The sequence below is a fragment of the Hakea prostrata genome, chromosome 3, assembly GCF_041222555.1.
Source record: "Hakea prostrata isolate BN-2017 chromosome 3, UWA_Hpros_2, whole genome shotgun sequence".
Taxonomy (NCBI): domain Eukaryota; kingdom Viridiplantae; phylum Streptophyta; class Magnoliopsida; order Proteales; family Proteaceae; genus Hakea; species Hakea prostrata.
In genome coordinates this window covers 66,040,759-66,060,979 of record NC_142602.1, presented here as the reverse complement: position 1 = coordinate 66,060,979, position 20,221 = coordinate 66,040,759, and the positions used below count along the sequence as shown (strand labels likewise).

Here is a 20,221-nt window from a genome sequence, read left to right as displayed (position 1 = left end):
GGTATGGGACACATACTCATTGATGCCTCTAGCACTATCATGACTACTGAATGACATACCTAGGGAGTCTAGAATTGCATGGCTAGGTACCCTACATGCTATTACCTTTTCGGTAGGGGAATTGAAGCCGAATGACCCGTGACAATAGTGACATGACTCTGTTTCATCCTATAGCTGTAACCAGTCTGTGCGAAGACTCAGTAGTCCACTATTGGTCATGCAATGGTGGGGTTGCATATGTTAGGGTTGGGCTCATGGACGTCCAAGGAACGGCCTAGGTGTTGTGAGGAGTCATGAGAGCTTTCCGCCCCAACAATATGTGGATGACCATAAGGTTAGGAAGTGGAGTCCAACAGCGGTAGTCAGTCCATGAGAGTTCTCACTTCTAGGTTGCGAAGGATACAGAACCAAGTTGGTTGGTGCCATAGGGGAAGTATCTGGACTTCATATAGTGTGTTACTAGTATGACCTTGCATTGTATTAGAAACCCTGACATGCGCCAGTACTCATGCCAATGGTCGTGGTAAGAGAGTGTTGACTTAAACCCTAGCCATGGATGCTTGATGAGGACTTGACCCATTTACCCGGGATCCTAATAGAGGTAACCAGTCCGTGAGGGATCAAAGTGACTAGACCTACCCATAGGAGGGCTGGTGTTATATCTTAAAGCATGTCAACTGTCTAGAGACTTGTATAGTTAGATCTTAGTAGCATTCATATTACTACATATCATTCTTTTCATATATGCATTGCTGATTCTGTTGACATATGGATGAGAAATGTATTATCCTTATTGAGTGTCTCAGAACTCATTCTTTTCTTTGTATGTAATATTAAACTGTACAGATGGTAGCACGTCGAAAACCGGAGAGGTACCGTGTGGGTGCAATATCCAGTATGAAGAAGATGTGGCACCGTCAATGGGAGATGGAGATAGCTTCCACAAAGCCTCCTGCAGATGCTTGAAGTGCGCTTATAGCACCCATTGATGGCCGAAGGAGGCAGATTGCCAGATATTTTGAGGATCGTTTGGAGAAGAATTGGAGAACCCCTTTTCTTGTTATTCATGAAAAGCATTACCTAGCTTTAGAGAAAGAAACTGGAAAGAAGATAATTTAGTTATTTTATTGCTTCCGCTGAACTCGATATTTCTTTGGAACTTTGATTCTTTATTTGATTCTTTTATTAGAGTATTTGGACTCTTGTAATTCCTTTGATTAATTATTTGAACTTGCTCTTGCTCTTGATTATCTATATTTGCATTATTATTATTGATGTTGCTCCAACTATTCGGGCTCAGGTTGGCCGGACTAAGTGAGAAGTGATTTAGAACATCTACAAAAAGATCGTGTAATGGGAGTCAAAATCCCCCGCTGAAAGCATCGTAATACAAGGGGTAAAAACCACTCGGGGTATTATTCACCCGATCTTCGTCTCTCGAGAGACAAACCTCATACCCATCAGGAAGATAAAAACAAGAAAGAAATCTATCAAGGTCAGCAGAGGAAAGAGAACACGAGTAAAACTCAGGCCCTGACGTCCCCACAACAAAATCTACATGCCAAGGCGTCCAGGGCTCAGGTTGAGCTAGAGCCAAAGCATCGGCATCCAATTTCTTCCTATCTGGCTTACGGGGGATGGCACTTCGGAACCCACTCGGGCATTGAAAAGGTGGACGAATAGAAGCCTTAGACCGGGAAAGAACAGTCTGAGAAGAAGATGCAGGATGATCATGGGAAGAAGTAGCCGTCGATTCTAGGTGAAGAGCACTATGAGCAGAAACAAAAAGAGTGGTAGATTCATCCTCAGACCCAGAAGCATCCTGAGAGGCTACATCAGGGACTTCTTTAATCGGGACAGAAGATGGACCCCGTCTGTTCGCTCAAAGATAATGATTGGGCCAATCTAACAATCTCCCTATAGGCTCTCGGGTCATCGTCAAGAGGACCATCAGTCGAGGAATGACCAGACTCATCATCTGAGGATTGCTCTTGCAAATACTTTAGACGATCTCCCGTGAGATTAACAACTTTTGTCTGATCGCTATCACCCTCATGGGTGGGACGTTTCTTCTCACATTCCTTGGGGACTGGAACACTAGGTATATACCTGAAACCACCCTTTGGCATCATGATCGGGAAAAGACTTAGCGAACTTACTGATGAAAGAAAGAGCTGAAAAGTTGAATGCAAAAAGCTGGTTGGGATCCTGGTCGAGAGCGATGAAAACGATGTGTCGAAACAAAGATGGAAGGGGTTATTTATACCACCAGAAGAAGAGGAGACGATCTCGATTGAACGGTTACTAAACAATGAGATCAACAGTTGAAAATGAGAGATGTTTGAACTTCCCGAGACTATCATTATGACCAACTACTCTGACGCCTGACGTGGCAACACCAGACTGGGTGCAACGCCTGAGGAAACCCAATTGTAACGGCTAACTCTCCGGACCAGGAGTAATCGAAAAACACCTCTCAACAAAAGTCCCAGAACGCTACCCCGCTTGACGCCATCAAAATCGTCGCACAGGCTAGGGGGCTAGTGATACGGGCATAATTGTACCTGACTGGGTTTGGACCCGACCGGGGCTAACACCAGTTGTCCAATTGGGACCTTAGCCGACCATGCCACGTATATGGAAGGCTCCATTTATTATGGACTTGTATGGCAACATCACCATAAGCAGAATGTCAACTTCGGGGATGATTAGACAGGACAACCATCGGGGAAGCCTATCCATAACCAAAAAGGTAACCCACATACTATTTAAACAAAGACTCACCCCTCCGGTAAGACAAGAACACTTTCTTAGCGAATTCATGTGTAACTCTTGCACAGGAGCTTAATCTGGTCACTGTCTGACTTAGCCATCGGAGGCGGCTTCCCGACATCCTAGCAGGCCTGCGTCTAACTTTTCTTGCAGGGCTCTCGTCTCTAGACACAAGAAGGTAACTGAATACCGGAATGGCTTGGTTAGAACCAAGATCAAAACTAAGACACATCAGTAACACAACCAATGAAGCCCATCTTGTGTTAAATATTTAATTAATATTCTAACGGAAAATCCACAGATTAGAGTAAACAACCTTGAAGCAAAAAGAAAGAAAGAAAGAAAGAATCAATGCAAGGTTGGTAGAGTGGTAAGTGGTAAGATTCATACTTCTCAGTAGAGAGATCATGGGTTCGACCATTGCAAACAACAAAACTCCCTTTGAGGATGTAATCAAGTGCGCAGAAGCTGGCCTAGATGTCAGACCCAAAAAAAAAAAAAAAAAAAAAATACGTGTTTCCATTTCCACTTTCGACTACCTCAGAAAGATTCATTACCTTTTTTACCCCGCTGATCAGGTGAGCAAAGTTCGAATTTCCACTTTCGACTACCTCAGAAAGATTCATTACCTTTTTTCCCCGCTGATCAGGTTTGCAGAAGCTGCCCTAGATGTCAGACCAAAAAAAAAAAATGCCCTAGATGTCAGACCAAAAAAAAACAAAAAAGGAGACGGAAAAGTCATATATGTTCGACTTATGTCCAAAAAAAATGTAATCTTCGACTTTCAGAAAACCTCCTCCTCGAACTTTTTCCTATAAATTAATAACCTTCAATTCTAGTTATTCCGGCTTCTAACGTTCAGGTGAAGAGCAAAGCTCGCTCAAACCACGATCACCCACGCTTGCTGATCAGGTGCGCAAAGCTCGCTCAAACCCAGTGGTTTTATTTTCATTACTTCCTTCTTCTGTCAATTTTCTTTCCTCTGTTCATATATTTACATTTCACTTGTCTAGTTTTGTAAAGATTCAAATAATCCAGTTCTGCTATAATCAAGTTTTCCTCAAAATGGACCTATAAGCCAGGTAGCGAACCGGCGAGTCGCCGGAAATTACTGATGAAGATTCGAAGTTTGCCGGAAATCTCTCTCTGTGTCTCTAAGTGCGCTGCTGCTGCTGCGTGCGTGTGGTGGTGGTGGTATATGCGATGGTGGTAGACTGGTGCTGTTTTAGCACTGCCGCTGCTCGTTCTCTTCTGTTTCTTTCTCCTGCTCCGGCTGCTAGTGGTTCTTTTGTTTCTTTCTCTGCAGTCGGTGGTGCTGTTTGAGCACTGCGGCTGCTACTGGTTCTCTTCTGTTTCTTTCTCTTTCTTTCTTCTCCTTCAACGATGATTCGCCGGCGGTTTTCCTGATTCGCCGGAAAATCGACGATTTTCCGGCCGACGATTTTCCGGCTATATGTAAACAATTTCGATTCCATACGTTTGTCTGATATTTTCTGATTTCTTTTTATACTTGGGAGAAAAATGGTGTAGCTCAAGCCCACTCCATAGTATGTAAGGCTTTGTCCGTTCCAGGCCAGACATATTGGCATGTTTCCTCCTCCTTGTGTCGAACCCAGAAGCTATAACTTGTGTTTTGTTTCATTTGAATGGACTGCGGTTTACCATTAAAAAAACACCCAAATGCTTTCTGCAAATTAATTTCACTCTTGCTTGGCTAGTCAAATTTGCATTGTTTCTGTAACTAACCACATGAATTTTTGTACACACTTTGCCCTTCACCCTCTGTTTTGATTTGTTTTTGTTTTCATTTTTTCCCCCTGAAAAACAAATATAATATATGTGTTTACATCTTGTTCCCTCTATAGAAGAAACTTTGCCAAAGAGCAACTAATTACTATAAATGTTTTAAATTCCTTTTCAGGTGACAGTGCCATGTTTTGGTGGTTTTACGCTGCTCTCCCTACAATATTTGGAGCACCTGCAAATCATCAAAGTCAAGTAATTGATCATATCCCTTTTTTTTATTTCTATTATTATTATTTTTTTAATTTGCACCTTATTTCAACATAAGATAAACTCATATTCATTTACCTATTTACCATGTAGATGACAGAAAATGGAGCTCCAAGAAATCCTGAAGCTTTACCACAAACGAACGAGAAAGAAGGGGTAAATAAAATATTAGTCTTATTTTTTCTATGCCTTTAATAGAATACCAATGAACTCAGAGTTATTTGTTGTCAAAATCCAATTGTGCATGTTAGTGTAAAAGTACGTGATCGAGTCCCTTTTTCATTTTTGAACTATTTTTTAATAGTTTGCACCTTATTTCAAGAGAAAATAAAAATATAACTATTTCGTTTCTATTGTGTAGTTATTTGAAAATTTTATTGATGTTGAAAATGGCGGAAGTATTCGATCTTCACCACAAGTGACTGATAACGTAATTCAAGGAAGAAGACTTTCACCAATGAGTGAGAACCAACAGGTAAATAAAATGTTAGCTTTATTTTTTCATGCATTGATGTGCCTAACATGATTCACTCCTTTATCATGAGATCAATTAACAAACAAAGATTTATTCTCAAAATCTGATATGATAGTGTATAAGTAATTAAACATATTATGTTTTTATTTCTAAATTTATCAAGAGTTTGCAACTTACTTCTAAAGGTAAAATGTAGCATTATTTATCAGATTTTTTTTCCCTAATAAATAAAAAATAATAATAATAAATAAATAAAAAAGTAGTAAAGAAGTAGAAATAATTGTAAGCTTTATTTTTTATGGTTTGGTTTGAGTTTCACTTCTTTTTTTTTTTCTTTTTCTTATTTTGTATTTTGCTATGCAAAACATCATTTACAAAACGTTGAGAATATTGTTCGTTAATTTTAGTAAAACGTACAGTAGGTTCAAGGTACTTTATTCTACCAAAGAAAAAACATAACCTATATTTTGCATTGATATCCATGTTTCAAATTATTTGATGACTAACCAGCAAAAAGTTCATTTTAAAATAATGTAAATACTCTTTAATTTGACTCTTTTAATACATTCAACAATCTTATTTTAATGCCTTTTTGAATGTGATAAAACCAGGACCGCTCTGACTCGATGGTTCCCATGCTGGAAAAAGTTCTCAAGTTCATTGCTGTAGCTCTAGTTTCTATAGCCATTGCTGGAGCCTATGAGTTTTTGCACGTGTGGAAACCCAACAAAAATACTGAAACAACTTTGAAGCTCATCTATGGTGCTTGCATCGTATTCTTGTGGACATCAGCTTTTGGTGCAATTGTATGTGCACTACTCAGTTGCATTATTCAAGAATTGACGCCTGCAAGGAAGATCAAGATATTTAAATTAGCCATTGGAATATCATCTGCCCTTGTCATGTTAGATATCAGTTTGGCAATAGCTTTACATCTTAAAAGAAACTACATTAATAATGGCTAAGGCCAACACTAGTTCATAGTGTAGTAGAGGCTTGCTTCTCAGGTTGTGTCACTAGAAACTTTCTCTCTCTATGTTCGATTGTTTTGTTGGGGAATTGTTGGGGAATTGTTGGGTAATTAAGGGGAAGGCACTAGATGCTTGTATACTTAGAAGTTTTATACTCATTTTATAGGTGATTGATTGTAGAAGTTAATTGTTCTTTGGATTAAGTATACCACTTTAATTTATTTTCCTTATTTATTATTGATGCATTTTGAATTTAATTTATTATACATCTTAAATCATAGTAGATGCAAAGTAAAGTATAATTGTATTACCAAACATGAAGTGATCTTGAGTTAGGTAGTAATATAGTCTTTCTTTTATGCTAACATAGGTCTCCAAGCTGCCCAATTATTCCTGTAGATACATTACACTCCATTCCATCTCAACCCGTTTCAAATCATAACCCTTAGAGCCTCTTCTCAGCCTATAGACTAATGGTGATGAGCTAAAAATTGGGATAGGCATATATAATCAGGTCACCTTAAGTTGGGCTGCTGCCGCAAATAAAAATCCCCCTAATTCAAGAACAATGATTATTATCCCTGACCCTAAGCCCTACCAGGCCAAGCCAAGCCCATTCCCGCTTGATTGGCCTTGATTGGCCCCATACTTGGTCGTGATTGGCTTTGATTGAGCTTATACTTGGCCATATCCTTGTCTTTGTTCCTAATTTATTGAGATCAAGCATCAGGGACAAAATTAAGGCCAAAATTAGGGCCAAAATCAGTGCGGACAGGCCCGACGAACCAAAGTGTAATAACATGCCTGCCCTAGTCAGGGCCAGAATGGCCAGAATACTTTGGCCCTAACCAGCCCTCAAGGCCAAAATCTTGAGCCCAAGCCCTATTCGGGCTCAGGGCAGGTCAAGTTCGTCAGGGCCAAACTTGCACCCCTACCTCTACCCCTTTCCCTTTAGTTTCCTTCAAGCCCTTGCCACTATGACCCCCCCCCCCCTTTCCCCTTTTCCTCACATCATCCACATCCTACTCCCACTAGGAAACCTTGATTCCCAGCCTTGTTCAAGCCCCTTTCACCTCCATTAGGGTCACAAGAACCCCTGGGACCAAACCCTATTGCTGACTCCGCCAATTCAGACCTACTTCCCTCACTCCAGAAGACCTGCACTTCATCCTCTACCTTGAAATTCTGCAGAAATTTTACAGTTCCAGAAATCTGATTTTGTTGGTTCTGTTCAATCAGATCCCAGTCTAGTTAAAAGGACAGCAATAGAAATCAGTTCTAGAAAGCAGAACCAGCAAAGAATAGCCTCCTTGCACCCTAGCTGAAACCCTAATTTAACTTTTGAATTCAAAATTTCAAATCCGGAATTCAGTCCTCACAAGAATTTCTATCTGAATCACAGCTTCAGCAGGCCTTAAGTCCCTCAGAAACCCTAAAAACCTCTCCCCCTTTTGCTGGAATTTCCTAGGCAAACCCTAAGTCTAGTGAAATTACTGAAATAACCCTAACCCTAGACTTGATTTACATCAAAACCAAGGAGGGAGGAATCTGGAAATTTCAGAGTTTCCTGGATTAAAGCAATTTCAGGGTTTCAGTTCAGATCTGGACTGCTTTGAGTAACTGAGGAAGCTTCGAGTGGCATGGGGGAGAGGTCCTTCCTATTACTGTATTACCCGTTCTTCTTCCTTTTTCTCTTTTTTCCCATCTTTTTTCTGTGTTTTTATTTTCTGCTTTTGATGCCAGAAACAGAGCAAGGGAAGAGAGGGGAGGGATTTTAGGGGCCATGGGAAAGCTGGTAAGAGGAAGAACCGTCTCAAGAAGAGTCATAGGACCTAGGGTGAGGGATTTCAGACCTGTGCGGGAGGGGAGAAGGCCTCTAGAAGGGTTTCGAAGGCCAGGGATTGGGGTTCACTAGGTTGCGCAGAGAACAGAGGCAAGGGGGGGGGGGGATGCAATGGGGATAAAAGAGGCTAGACTTCAACCGGCTGGCTATGGAAAATTCTGTTGTCTTGAAGTTGGAATCTCCTCTTGAGGTTGATGCTTGAAGGCTGCAGCTTGAGATGGAAAGCTTGAAAAACCAGAATACTTCAAATCGATACCCACATGTCCCCTCAAAGGAACCCTGCCAATACTTCCTTGGCTGTAAACTTTCAATAAACTTTATTCATCAAAAACTAAAGAGTTCTGTACGAGGCTTGAGAATTTATAGCCTTTACAACTTGGAAATAAAATCAAATTCTATTCCTAATCAAACACAACTTAGATTCCTTATATAGTTAGGAATCTTATCAAATAACCCTATCCAACAGGACTCAATTTGAAGACTCTAACTGGAACTCTTAAAAAGGATAGAGTCCAAAACTGACCAACTAACTAGCTCCTAATTTTAAGCAAATACTTAAAATAAGGAAAATAATGCAAAAAGGACAAAATTATGGATACGCATGAACTAGGAAGCTTAACCCCCTTGCATATCTTCTTCTTCATGTTCACTTCATGCTCTAGTTGTCACAAAAGAACCATGAGCAGAGGCCAAGAGTATAAACGGAGAAGATAGAGAAGCCTTGATCCACTGTAATTGTTTGACAAGTAGAGTGATGGGTCACTCAAGATGGTGAAATGCAGCATAATTCCAAATACTCCCTTTCATTTTCGATTTACATGAATTGAAACAGGATTTTTCAGGATCATTGACCTTCAACCATAAAATGGGTTTAAAACCCTAGAATAAGACTATGCTCAAAGATATTGGGGACAAAACCCAAAGGAAAAGAGAAGTAGAGGATTGACAGAGATCTCACCTGAGTAACGGAGAGAGGGAGAGGGGGAGAGAGAGTGATGCAACCAGATGTCCCCTCCCCCCTACAGAAGCCCCATGAGCACAACAGAAAGAACAAACTACAGCCCAGAACCATGCTGCCCTAAAGGAAGGTTGAACCATAGTGGGAGCAATTTGGTCATTCTACCACCCCTTTTAAGTCCCTTTTGGGCTTGGTTAGATTCCACAAAACTTTAGGAGTCCAAAATCTACTTTTACTTTGTTACTTGATTTCTTGTATAGAGTGCCAGTCTGAATAGGATAGTCAAGTTGGAATCCTATTTCAAATAAAATTCATTCAAAGTTAGGAGTTTCTTTTAACGCCGCAATTATTATTTATGTAGGAGTCCTTATAACAGATTTCAGTCTTTATTTAATGCCCAGTAGAGTCAAAGTGTGAGTGTATGTTCTATTTCAAATAGATCCCCTTGTTTGTTCAGTCCTATTAGAAATCCTTCATGGAAAGGTTCTAAGGCTCTTTTTGGTATCAATTCTCATTCTCTATTATACCTATTTAAAAGAAATAAGTACAATAATTCATTATTGGTCAAGAATGAAAAATGGTTTGGTGAATTTTATCAAAAATAAATTAGGGAATGAAAAATAAGTTTGGTGTCAAAATAAAAAATTGTTAGAAAATAATAGTGAGCAAGTGATAAAAGAGGGAAAAAGCATGTTTTATATTAAAATTTGTGTATTGACTATTTTACCCTCATCTTAACCATAAAATTTTGAGTTAACTTGTGCATAAATGAAGAGAATGAAATTCTCAACATAATCCATAATAGAGAAAAAGTTCATTATGAATTTTGGAAGTTTTTCTATTATTTTAAATAAAAATAAAACTGATAATAGATGCCAAACAACTTAAAATAATGAAAAAATCTCATAATTGAGAATGATAAATGATACCAAAAAGAGCCTATATAGGAGCCATTCATAAGTAAAACAAGCCAATTGATGATTGATAAAATTTATGATTGAAAGATACTAAGAGGTGTTGGACAGTTTCCAAAGAGGGGAGTTTGTAGCACTTGGAGTTCAAGAGTTTTTGCAAGTTTTATTAGTCAGCCCTCACAGCAAGCAAGTATTATACCCCCACCCTTGGCTACCTTCCTTTCCTTCCTTCTCCCACTCAACCCCTCCCTATCCCCCAAACACTAACTTCTTCCAATCCCAGCCCCAACCCTATCACAAGCCCTTCCCTCTTTCCCCTGATCCTCACAGAAGCAACCCCTTCCCACCCTAGCCCCCTCCCTCCAGTCCCTTCCATTCCCCAGCCCCTCTTTCTATTTCTTCTTCTTCTTTTACTATATGTGGAAATCTAGGAGACCCAGAATGTTTCCCCAACCTTAACCCCTTACTCATAAGTCATACCCCCTCTAGGAATCTAATTCCTCCTCCCGTTCCCTACCTTCAGTACCCTATCTCAGCCCATCCCTTCACCCTAAGCCCTAGTAACTCCTCTTTTCTCTTAAAACCCAAGAAACTCTAAACTTAGTTTCAATCCATACGTTACAAACCCTTCAGTCCAACCCTCATTCCTCTTATGATCATCATCCCCTTCCCCTACCCTAACTTCAACCCAACCCTAACACTAACTTGTCCTTCAGAAACCCTAAATTTGAGAAAATCCTAATTATTTAAACCCTAAAATTCTGGAACTAAGTCTGAAGACTCTGAACATTAAAATAACAACTTTCAGATTTAAATTTCTCAAAACCCTAAGCTTAAACCCTCTACCCAAACCTAACCCTCATTCCTCTCAACCCTTAAACAACCCTAGAACCCAATAAACCATAGCTGCAGGGTCTATTTTTCCCTAATAGAAGCCCATCTGTAGATTGCCCTAAGAGTCATACGCGAAGGGGTTTAAGAACCCTGACTTACTGCTGAATTCAACTTAATTGATGCTGAAGACTGGCCCACAATTTGGGGGTTACATCACACACACACTCACAGAGACCTAAGCTCAAAGTTGCTTTTCTTTCTAAGTCAAAAGCACTGCTAGGTCTCATCCTCAGTCTCAAGTAATTCTTTTCTAATTAACAAGTCTCATGATTCCTTGAAGTGATGTCACCAAAGAATCAGAATTTTACAAATCACGTATAGAAAAAGATTTAGCATTATTCTCAAAAGAATCTGATTTTTCTAAACCAAAACAATCTTCTTAATTTGGTAATCATGATTCTGGAGAATTACATTCCAGGAATTATTAAACCAAATGCAGTGTTATATATCCTTCTAAGTGCTAACAATGATTGGTTACCTCAGGTGTACAACATCCTTTACTACACCCTCTATTTATATGAAGGGTTTTTTATCTGGTAGACATATGAAGGGGTTAATCTAAATTGTTTTTATTGTACAAGAGAGCAGTGTTCTTCAAAAATATGTATGGTTTGATAAAAAAATCCTTCACAAATAAAAATCATAAACAATCACTTTGATAAAATTAAGCAATGCAGAAGTACTTACTGTAGCAAATTGCTGAGACTAACCACTCCAAAGGAACTCCTAAGCACCAACATGAATGAGTTTTGACTGTTTTTTGCAGTAATACAGCCAGCGTTAGCTACTTTGGAAGAATGAAACACAACCAATAGCTAAGTTTGAATTTCTTTCGATGGTGGCAAATTCTTCACAGTTCACTGGATCCACAAGAGAAACCTCAAAGCCGAGTTACCTCACAGAGCAACAAAAAAGGAGAGGTACCAAAGCTTGCTATCCAGGAAACCAGCCAAAGATAGGGTAAAATGATAACACTTGTTATCGAGTATCCTTTGAAACAAAAAAAAAAACTGAAGTATAGATAAGCTCAGAATTAATTGGCATTAAACCTGTAAACAGATTGGATTGTATCAGATATGCCACTATCCATATCCGAATCCGTCTAGCAAATATCCTATTCTATTGCCAATTATCGATTATAAATTACTGATTTTGAAAATGGTTATGAATTTATTTTCTATTGAAATTAGGTGAAACTATTAAAGACTAAGAAATAAAAAGGGATATGATCAATTACTTCTACTCCTTGATGCTGACGATCACAATTTCGAAATCCTACACAGATCATGCATAAAAATGGTAGAGAATTACGAATCCATCTCAATATCTCATACCCTTCGAGGAAATGGCCAAAACCAATAATGCTATACTGGAAAAGGAACTTATAACATAGTAATGATGAATTGTGAACATGGTTCTTATTTATTTTAACATAAATGGATCTCTTGAAGACCACATGCATAACACGTCCTGACTGTAAATCTAGGGTTTATATTTAAGCCACATATGCATAAACAACTAAAATAGAAAGGAAACAAAACCAAACTAAATTCAAGAATCTCCTAAGAACAAAATCTTCACATAATCTGATCTTAAGCCCCGAAAAGCCATTAGGAGTTTTTGCCACATGCCAAAGAATGGACTTTGACACTGTTCACATGAACAATGACGTGAACAGTGGTTTGGCTTCTTCTCTTCATACTTTGTCCCCTATTGCAACAGTCCAAGTTGACTGGTCAAATATTATGGAGCAAGGGGGCCTTCTAGCTGAACCAGCTGGCTGGTTCCAATTTGTCCCAATTCTACCATGATGCCTCAAGAAGAACTTAAGAAAAAGAGTAAACAAGAAATCCATGGTCAAACAAGGGAGCAATTCAAAGATGGAGAGAGAGAGAGAGAGAGAGAAAGGAACCTTAATATCATCTTCTATGCAAGTTGGAGAATACAAGCACATCCGAGAACATGGAGTTCTACTCGTCTTCCGTGCTAGTTGGAGAAGACCAAGTCATGCGACCCAAGTTTTCCCTGATAAATTGGATTATGTGAAATCCATCCCTTATACTATAGGTCTTAGATGTTGATTCAACTTTGAGACAACCATTGAGGCATCTCAACCGTAAGTCAGCCTCTAGGATAAAATGTGAATTTGAGTAAACCACCTGACCTGATTCAAGTGAATCATGTTTTTTTAAACAAACAGTCTTCACAACATCAAATCATGATTCCATCGAAACCCATTGTACGAAATTATGCAACCAAACACTTTTCAAGCCGTTGGATGAAGATTTGAGTTGCTAGAATATATCACCAAACTTGCTACTTAAGGAGTCGATGGAAGCTAGAATTATCTATTATCGTTAAGTTTTATGTTGGGAGAAGCTGCTTCTCTAAGCAAAGCTGAGATTGCATCTGTTTATCGAGAAAATGGATCTAATAGGCGACGTATCTGAAAATCACTTGACACTTTGCCTGTGTAATATTCAAACAGGTCATTAGAATAAAACAGCACTTCCATTTACAACAGCATTCACAGTAACAGATACATATGACAAAGAAACACCTACTGCTGGTTCTCTCCTATAGATCAAACTCTAAAAGACAAACTTCTTTGGAAGTAGTAGAAGTGCACCTGAGTCAACACATAATGAACATTACATCAACTATCTAGATCTATCAAAGACAAACGGTACACCTAATTCTCATTTAGTTGCTCTAATTGTCAAAAAAGAACCATGGGCAGAGGCCGAGAGTAGAGACGCAGAAGATAGAGAAGCCTAGATCTGCTGTAATAATTTGACAAGTAGAGTGGGTGGATCACTCAAGAATCAAGATGGTGAAATGCAGCATAATTCCAAATGCTCCTTTTCATTTTCTATTTACATGAATTGAAACAAGATTTTTCAGGATCATTGACCTTCACCCCAAAATGAGGTTTATAACCCTAAATAAGACTATGCTCATAGATATTAGTGATGAAACCCAAAGGAAGAGAGAAATAGAGGTTAGACAGAGATCACGTCTGAGTAACAGAGAGAGGGGTGAGACAGTGATGCAACCAGGGCACCCTCCTCCCAACAGAAGCCCCAGCAGCATAAAAGAAAGAATGCACTACAGCCCAAAACCATGCTGACCTATAGGAAGGCTGAACCATATTGGGGGCAATTTGGTCATCTACCACCCCTCTTGAGTCCCTTTTGGGTCTGATTAGATAACACATAACTTTAAGAGTCCAAATCTGCTTTCACTTTGTTACTTGATTCCTTGTTTAGAGTCCGGTCCAAGTAGGAGAGTCAAGTTGGAATTCTATTTCAAATTAAATTCCTTCTTAAGTTAGGAGTTTAATTTGATTCTGCAATTATTATTAATGTAGGAATCCTCAAAACAGATTTCTTTCTTCAATTAGTGCCTAGTTGAGTCAAAGTGTGAGTGTGGGTTCTATTTCAAATAGAACTCCTTGTTTGTTGAGTCCTATTAGGAAATCCATCACACAGAGGTTATAAATAAGAAGCCATTCATATGTAAAACAAGCCAAGTTGATGATTAACAAAATTTATGATTGAAGGACTTGAGAGGTGTTGCCGTGTTGGAGAGTTTCTAGGGAGGAGAGTTTTTGCATGTTTTATTAGTCAGCCCTCACAGCAAGTATTAAACCCCCATCCCAGCCCTGCCTTCTTTCCTTCCTTCTCCCACTCAACCCGTCCTCATCCCCCAAACGCTAACTTCTTCTAATCCCAGCCCCAACCCTCTCACAAGCCCTTCCCTCTTTCTGCTAATCCCTACAGCAACAACCACTCACCTCCCCAAACCCATCCCTCCAGTCCCTCTTTCTAATTAGTCTTCTTCTTTTACTACTTGTGGCAATCTAGGATACTAGAATGTTTCCCCAAACCCTAACCCCTTACTCAAACCCACCCCTCTAGGAATCAAATTCCCCCTCCCCTTCCCTACCTTCAATCCCCTGTCTCAACCCTATCCCTTCACCCTAGCCCTAGTATACCCTATTCTCCTCTTTTCTCTTAAAACCCTAAAATTAGTTACAATCCATACTTTACAAACCCTTCATTCCAACCCTCATTTCTCTTAGGATCATCATCCCCCACCCCTACCCTAACTTCGATCCCAACCTAACTGTAACTTCCTTTGGAAACCCTAAATTTGAGAAAATCCTAATTATTTAAAGCCTCAAATTCTGGAATTAAGTCTGAACAGTAAAATAATAACTTTCAGATTTAATTTTCTCCAAACCCTAACCTTAAACCCTCTCGCCAAACTAACCCTCATTCCCCTCAACTCTTAAACTCCCCTAGAACCCTATAAACCATAGCCACAAGGTATATTTTGCCCTAACAGCTGCTACCCATCTGTAGATTGCCCTAAGAGTCAGAAGTGCAGGGGTTTAAGAAGCTTAATTTACTGCTGAATTCAACTTAATTGATCCTGAAGATTGGCCCGCAATTTGGGGGTTACATCAGAGAGAGTGAGAGACATACCTAAGCCCAAAGTTGCTTTTCTTTCTAAGTCATAAGCATTGCTAGGTCTCATTCTGTCTCGGGTGATTCTTTCCTAATTAACAAGTGTCATGATTCCTTGAGGTGATGTCACCAAAGAATCGGAATGTTTAAAAATATGTATAAACAAAGATTTAGGATTATTCTCAAAAGACTGATTTTTCTAACCTAAAACCATCTTCTTGATTCAATAATCATGATTCTCGAGAATTACATTCAAGGAATCATTAAACAAAACGCAGTGTTATATATCCTTCTAAGTTCTAACAATGATTGGACACCTCAGGTGTACAATATCCTTTACTGCACCCTCTATAATCTATTTATATGAAGGAGTTAATCTAAACTTTTTTATTGTACATGAAAGCATATGTTCTTCATAAATATGTATAGTTTGATAAAGAATCCTTCATAAATAAAATTCATAACCAATCATATTGATAAAATAAAGCAACGCAAAAGTACTTACTGTAACAAGTTGCCGAGACTACCAATTCCAAAGGAACTCCTAAGCACCAACGTGTATGAGTTTGACTGTTTTCCACATTAATACAACCAGCATAAGCTACCATGAAAGAATGAAACACAACCAATAGCTAAGTTTGAATCTCTTTCACTGGAGGCAATTTCTTCAGAGTTTACCGGATCCAGAAGATAAACCCCAAAGTGGAGTTATCACATGGAGCAACCAAAAAGAGAGGTACCAAAGCTTGCTATCAGGGAAACCAGCCAGGATGGGGTAAAATGAAAACGCTTGTTATTGAAGTATCCTTTGGAAGGAAAAAAAATAAAAAAATGAATTACAGGTAAACTCAGAGTCAGTTGGCATTTAACTTATAAACAGATTGGATTGGATCAAATATGCCACTATCCATATCCAATAGCAAAACTCTATCTGAGTGCGATCAGATATCTGTGGGATATTCAGAAATGGCTTCTGAATTTAAATTCAAGAATTTATCGAATATCCAGAAATTATCCAAACTCAATGAACTATTCTATTACCAATTATCGATTATAAATTACTGGTTTTGGAATCCAATTATCAGCCTTTTGAAAACTTGGATTTATGTTCAAACTCTCGAATCGGGAAGCATAACTAGAATGACCTAGACCCGAATTTGTGAAGGAAGAAAAGTGCAATCTGCGGAATCTAAACATCGAAACATAGCAGTCCTAAGTTGCGAAACAAAAAAAAAAAAAAACTCTATTTGTAAGATATAATGAACCCATCCTGTCCCCTTCGAAAATTTTCCAACCGCCGGAGATTTAACCATCTGACAAGTAACTAAAATATCGTGAAACAAATGGAATTGAGGAACCGTCAAAGAAGACAGAGAAGACGAAGAAAATCGTGATGGGGTTGTTTCTAAGACGTAGGAAAACGAAGGAGGCTCACCTTGGCTTTCATGGAGTGATGGAGGACACACACTCCGCTGCCGCTGGTCGAAGGGATGGATTGGATTTTTATTTACAGTAATGCTAACGGCCCAAATTTTGCCACGTCTACAAAGTTTAATCGGACGGATGCAATTAAAATGACGGGTTATTTATAATTATGATATTTTCGTTTTACATTCTAAGGTTTTATATTTTCTAAATTTACAAATCAAAACCCCTAATTCCAACTGACTCAAATCCCCAATTTGAAGACGTAGAATAGGAAGTCGAAAACAATGACATTCAATCAAAGATAATGACATCAAAGGCCATGGAACCTTCATACCGAAAACCAATAAATCCTCAATTTGAAGATCGTTGTCTTGCATAAATCAGTCCAACCCTCTTGGAAACAGAATCATTTAGCCCTAGTTTCTACACTGCTCCCCTTGGTAGTAATGAGCACATCCTTGATGTCCCGAAGAATAGTATAATTGAAAATAATGCAGAAGAACATAGGCCCCAGAGGTATCACCTTCTTCAATGTAGTGACTTCCATGCCCAACAACTTGGCTAAAAACTCCGACGGACTACTGTCCGAAACGAAAGCAGACAAATCGGCAGCGGCTGAACAACGAACACCAGAAGCTTTGAGTACCGATCGAATTCCATTAGAAGTGTGAAGTGAAAAGAGAGATGTAAGTTTGATGAACTGATTGGAGAATTAAATCCCCCTAATTTCACAGCGGTTGCTTGTACTTGACCTCAAGCTAAGTCTCCTCGACTTGCGAAAATTGAGCTTTGGGAGAGAGAAAAGAGAAGTAGATGGAGTGCGAATAACTTTCATGGTGATCTGGGCAGTAAAGGTAGGCGTTGAATCTTCTCAACAGAAAATTTTGGGATTTTGGTTTGTAAATTTAAAAAATATTAAACCTTAGAATGTAAAACGAAAAAATTACAATTATAAATAAGCCCCCGCCCTTTTAATTGCATCCATCTGATTAAATTTTTTAGATGCGGCAAAATCTGGGCCGTTGGCAGCCGCCTGCAGTTGCTGCTGCAAATAAAAATCCGAAGGGATTAGAGTTTTAAATCTAGCAAAATGACGATCATTTAAAATATATAAAAAATGACGACCGTGTATTGGGTATATATCGTATCATAATATAATTTTACGTGTGGGTCCTCTTAGTGGACCACAAACTAATATTGGGTCTTCTTGGTGTAATATATTACATGTGAGTCCTAACCAGACTAATATCATTATTCGTCATTAACTATATTCAAATTTCAAACGTAAAGAGACCAAAATGCCCCTAAGGTTATTAAATATATTGTGTTATAATTTTTTTTTTTTTTAGATATATTTTTTTCACCATATAATTAACATTTAATGATCAATTTGTTATAAAATAAAGAAGATACATAGAATACAAAGAAAAAAGACAAGATGAGTTCAACTCTTCTATTGAGTTAGTCATTACATATATATAATGGAATTAGCATATTCTCTGATATGGTAATATTAGAGTCTACAAAGAAATACAATATATGATTCTCACACACAATAAGATAATCTTGATATGGAATAATAGATTGTAGCCCAAGATAGAGGTGCATAGAATGGAAAATATTGACTACCAACATTGTGTAATGAGATGGTTGTGATCTTCAATAATATGAGAATGTGAATCACCAAAATTGCATCCTAAAGTAGTTAAGATCTTCAATTGGAAGTACAATCTCTTTTGAGGTAATGGACATCCATAAATAAATATTATTTATAACACTCCCCCTTGGATGTCCATCAATAGATAATGTACCTCGTTAAAACTTTACTAAGAAAAAACCCTGTGGGAAAAATCTTAGTGTAGGAAAAAGAGTATACATATTTAAATAATACGTATTGGTAGCTGCCTCATTAAAAACCTTACCAAAAAAACGCAGTGGGACAAAACCATGGTGAAGGGAAAAAGAGTGCAGCACGTATTTTATTCCCCTTGATGAAAACATCATTGAATATCTTTGAGGACGCACATTCCAATATCATATACCAGCTTCTCAAAATTTGAAATAAGCAATACATCAGTAAATAAATCTGTCAAATTATCATTTGAACAAATTCAATGAACATCGATTTCACTATTTTGCTGAAGATCATGAGTAAAGAATAATTTTGATGAAATATGTTTCGTTCTATCTCCTTTGATATATCCTCATTTCAATCAAGCTATGCATGCAACATTATCTTCATATAATATTGTTGAAACTTATTCTTCTAATAAAAGACTGCATACTTCTTGAATGTGTTGTATCATTGATCTTAACCAAATATATTGTCGACTTACTTCATAAATCACTATTATCTTTGGATGATTTGAAGAAGTGACAGCTATAATTTGTTTTGTTGAATGCCATAAAATAGCTAACCTTCACTTGTGAATAAATAACATTTTTTTTTTTTTTGGTAAACAGATTTTTAATTAGAAGGAAGGCAAGAAAAACCCAAGACATCTTGATTACAAGCTTCAAGAAGCCAAGGAACGGAGACAGACCAAATGGTCCTACTTGCCATAGACCGGGCCTTCCTAGCTAGGGAATCGGCTAGAGAATTAGCCCACCTAGAGACAAACTGAACCGACCAAGATGGTTCAGAAGATAGCAACATCCTAATATCCTCCACCACAGGAAGAGCATCTAGCTCAAAAGGGAAAAAAGGATCAAGCAGACCTTTACACAGAGTCAAGGAATCGCTTTCAAAAAAGATGTTCTTTAAGCCTTCCTGCGCAGCCCAGAGGAGGGCTTCCCTGAGAGCCTGAGCTTCGCCTGAGATGATAGAGGAGACCGAGCAAGGGATTGAAGCCACAAAGATGCAAGAGCCACAGTCATCTCTTGCGATGAAACCCATACCAGCCAGATTTTCAAAAGAAAAGAGAGAGAAATCCGAATTGATCTTAGTAGCAGCGACAGAGAGGGATCTAAAATCTAGCAACATCCTGAACATCATCACGAGTAGGCTGTTGCAGGCTCCAAAATTCGTAAAAGGCTTTCCAAGATTTTTTCACAACTTGTTCTGGAGTCCATAATTTCCCATTAAAAATCAAGTAATTTCTTGCAAGCCATACGAACCAGCAGGTGAAGAAGAAGATACTGAGGGCCTCTCTGCTAGTAACTGCATCCGGGAACTGCCCATTACCCCAATTATTGATGATGTGAATCATTGATTTTTGATGTTGTGGCTCGATCAAACCAGATAATCCCATTCCGTACCATATTGCTTTGGAATAATCGCAATCAAACAGAAGGTGATCAATAGACTCCAGGTCGCTGCCGCATCTTCTACAGGTAAAATCTCCTCTGATCTGTCTAATTTGAAGATTTTCCCCTGTGGCCAGAGCTTGGGTCACAGCCTTCCATACAAAAGATTGAACTTTGGGATAGCATTTCGCTTTCCAGATTCTCTTCCACGACTCAGTTGAAACTTCTTCCCATC

General features: G+C 38.5%; 1 protein-coding gene and 1 long non-coding RNA gene across 7 annotated transcripts; both read right to left on the bottom strand.

Annotated features, from left to right (window-relative positions):
- Positions 1-5,777: 5,777 nt before the first annotated feature.
- Positions 5,778-16,808, bottom strand: LOC149022796 (uncharacterized). 6 transcript variants are annotated; one of them, XR_016172467.1, is made up of 4 exons: positions 15,818-16,808; positions 12,078-12,115; positions 11,528-11,889; positions 5,778-6,106 (listed from the first exon to the last, which is right to left on the bottom strand). It is a non-coding gene; the product is annotated as an uncharacterized LOC149022796 (long non-coding RNA). The 6 variants fall into 6 exon arrangements; XR_016172465.1 differs by having other exon boundaries at positions 11,528-12,115; positions 15,818-15,882; positions 16,748-16,804; XR_016172466.1 differs by lacking the exon at positions 12,078-12,115 and having other exon boundaries at positions 11,528-11,593; positions 15,818-15,882; positions 16,748-16,802.
- A 1,932-nt stretch (positions 16,809-18,740) lies between these two features.
- LOC149022795 (uncharacterized) lies at positions 18,741-19,636 on the bottom strand. The gene is made up of 2 exons (XM_089147703.1): positions 19,252-19,636; positions 18,741-18,826 (listed from the first exon to the last, which is right to left on the bottom strand). Exons 1-2 carry the CDS (start codon positions 19,634-19,636, stop codon positions 18,741-18,743), a joined length of 471 nt encoding a protein of 156 aa, XP_089003829.1.
- Positions 19,637-20,221: the final 585 nt, after the last annotated feature.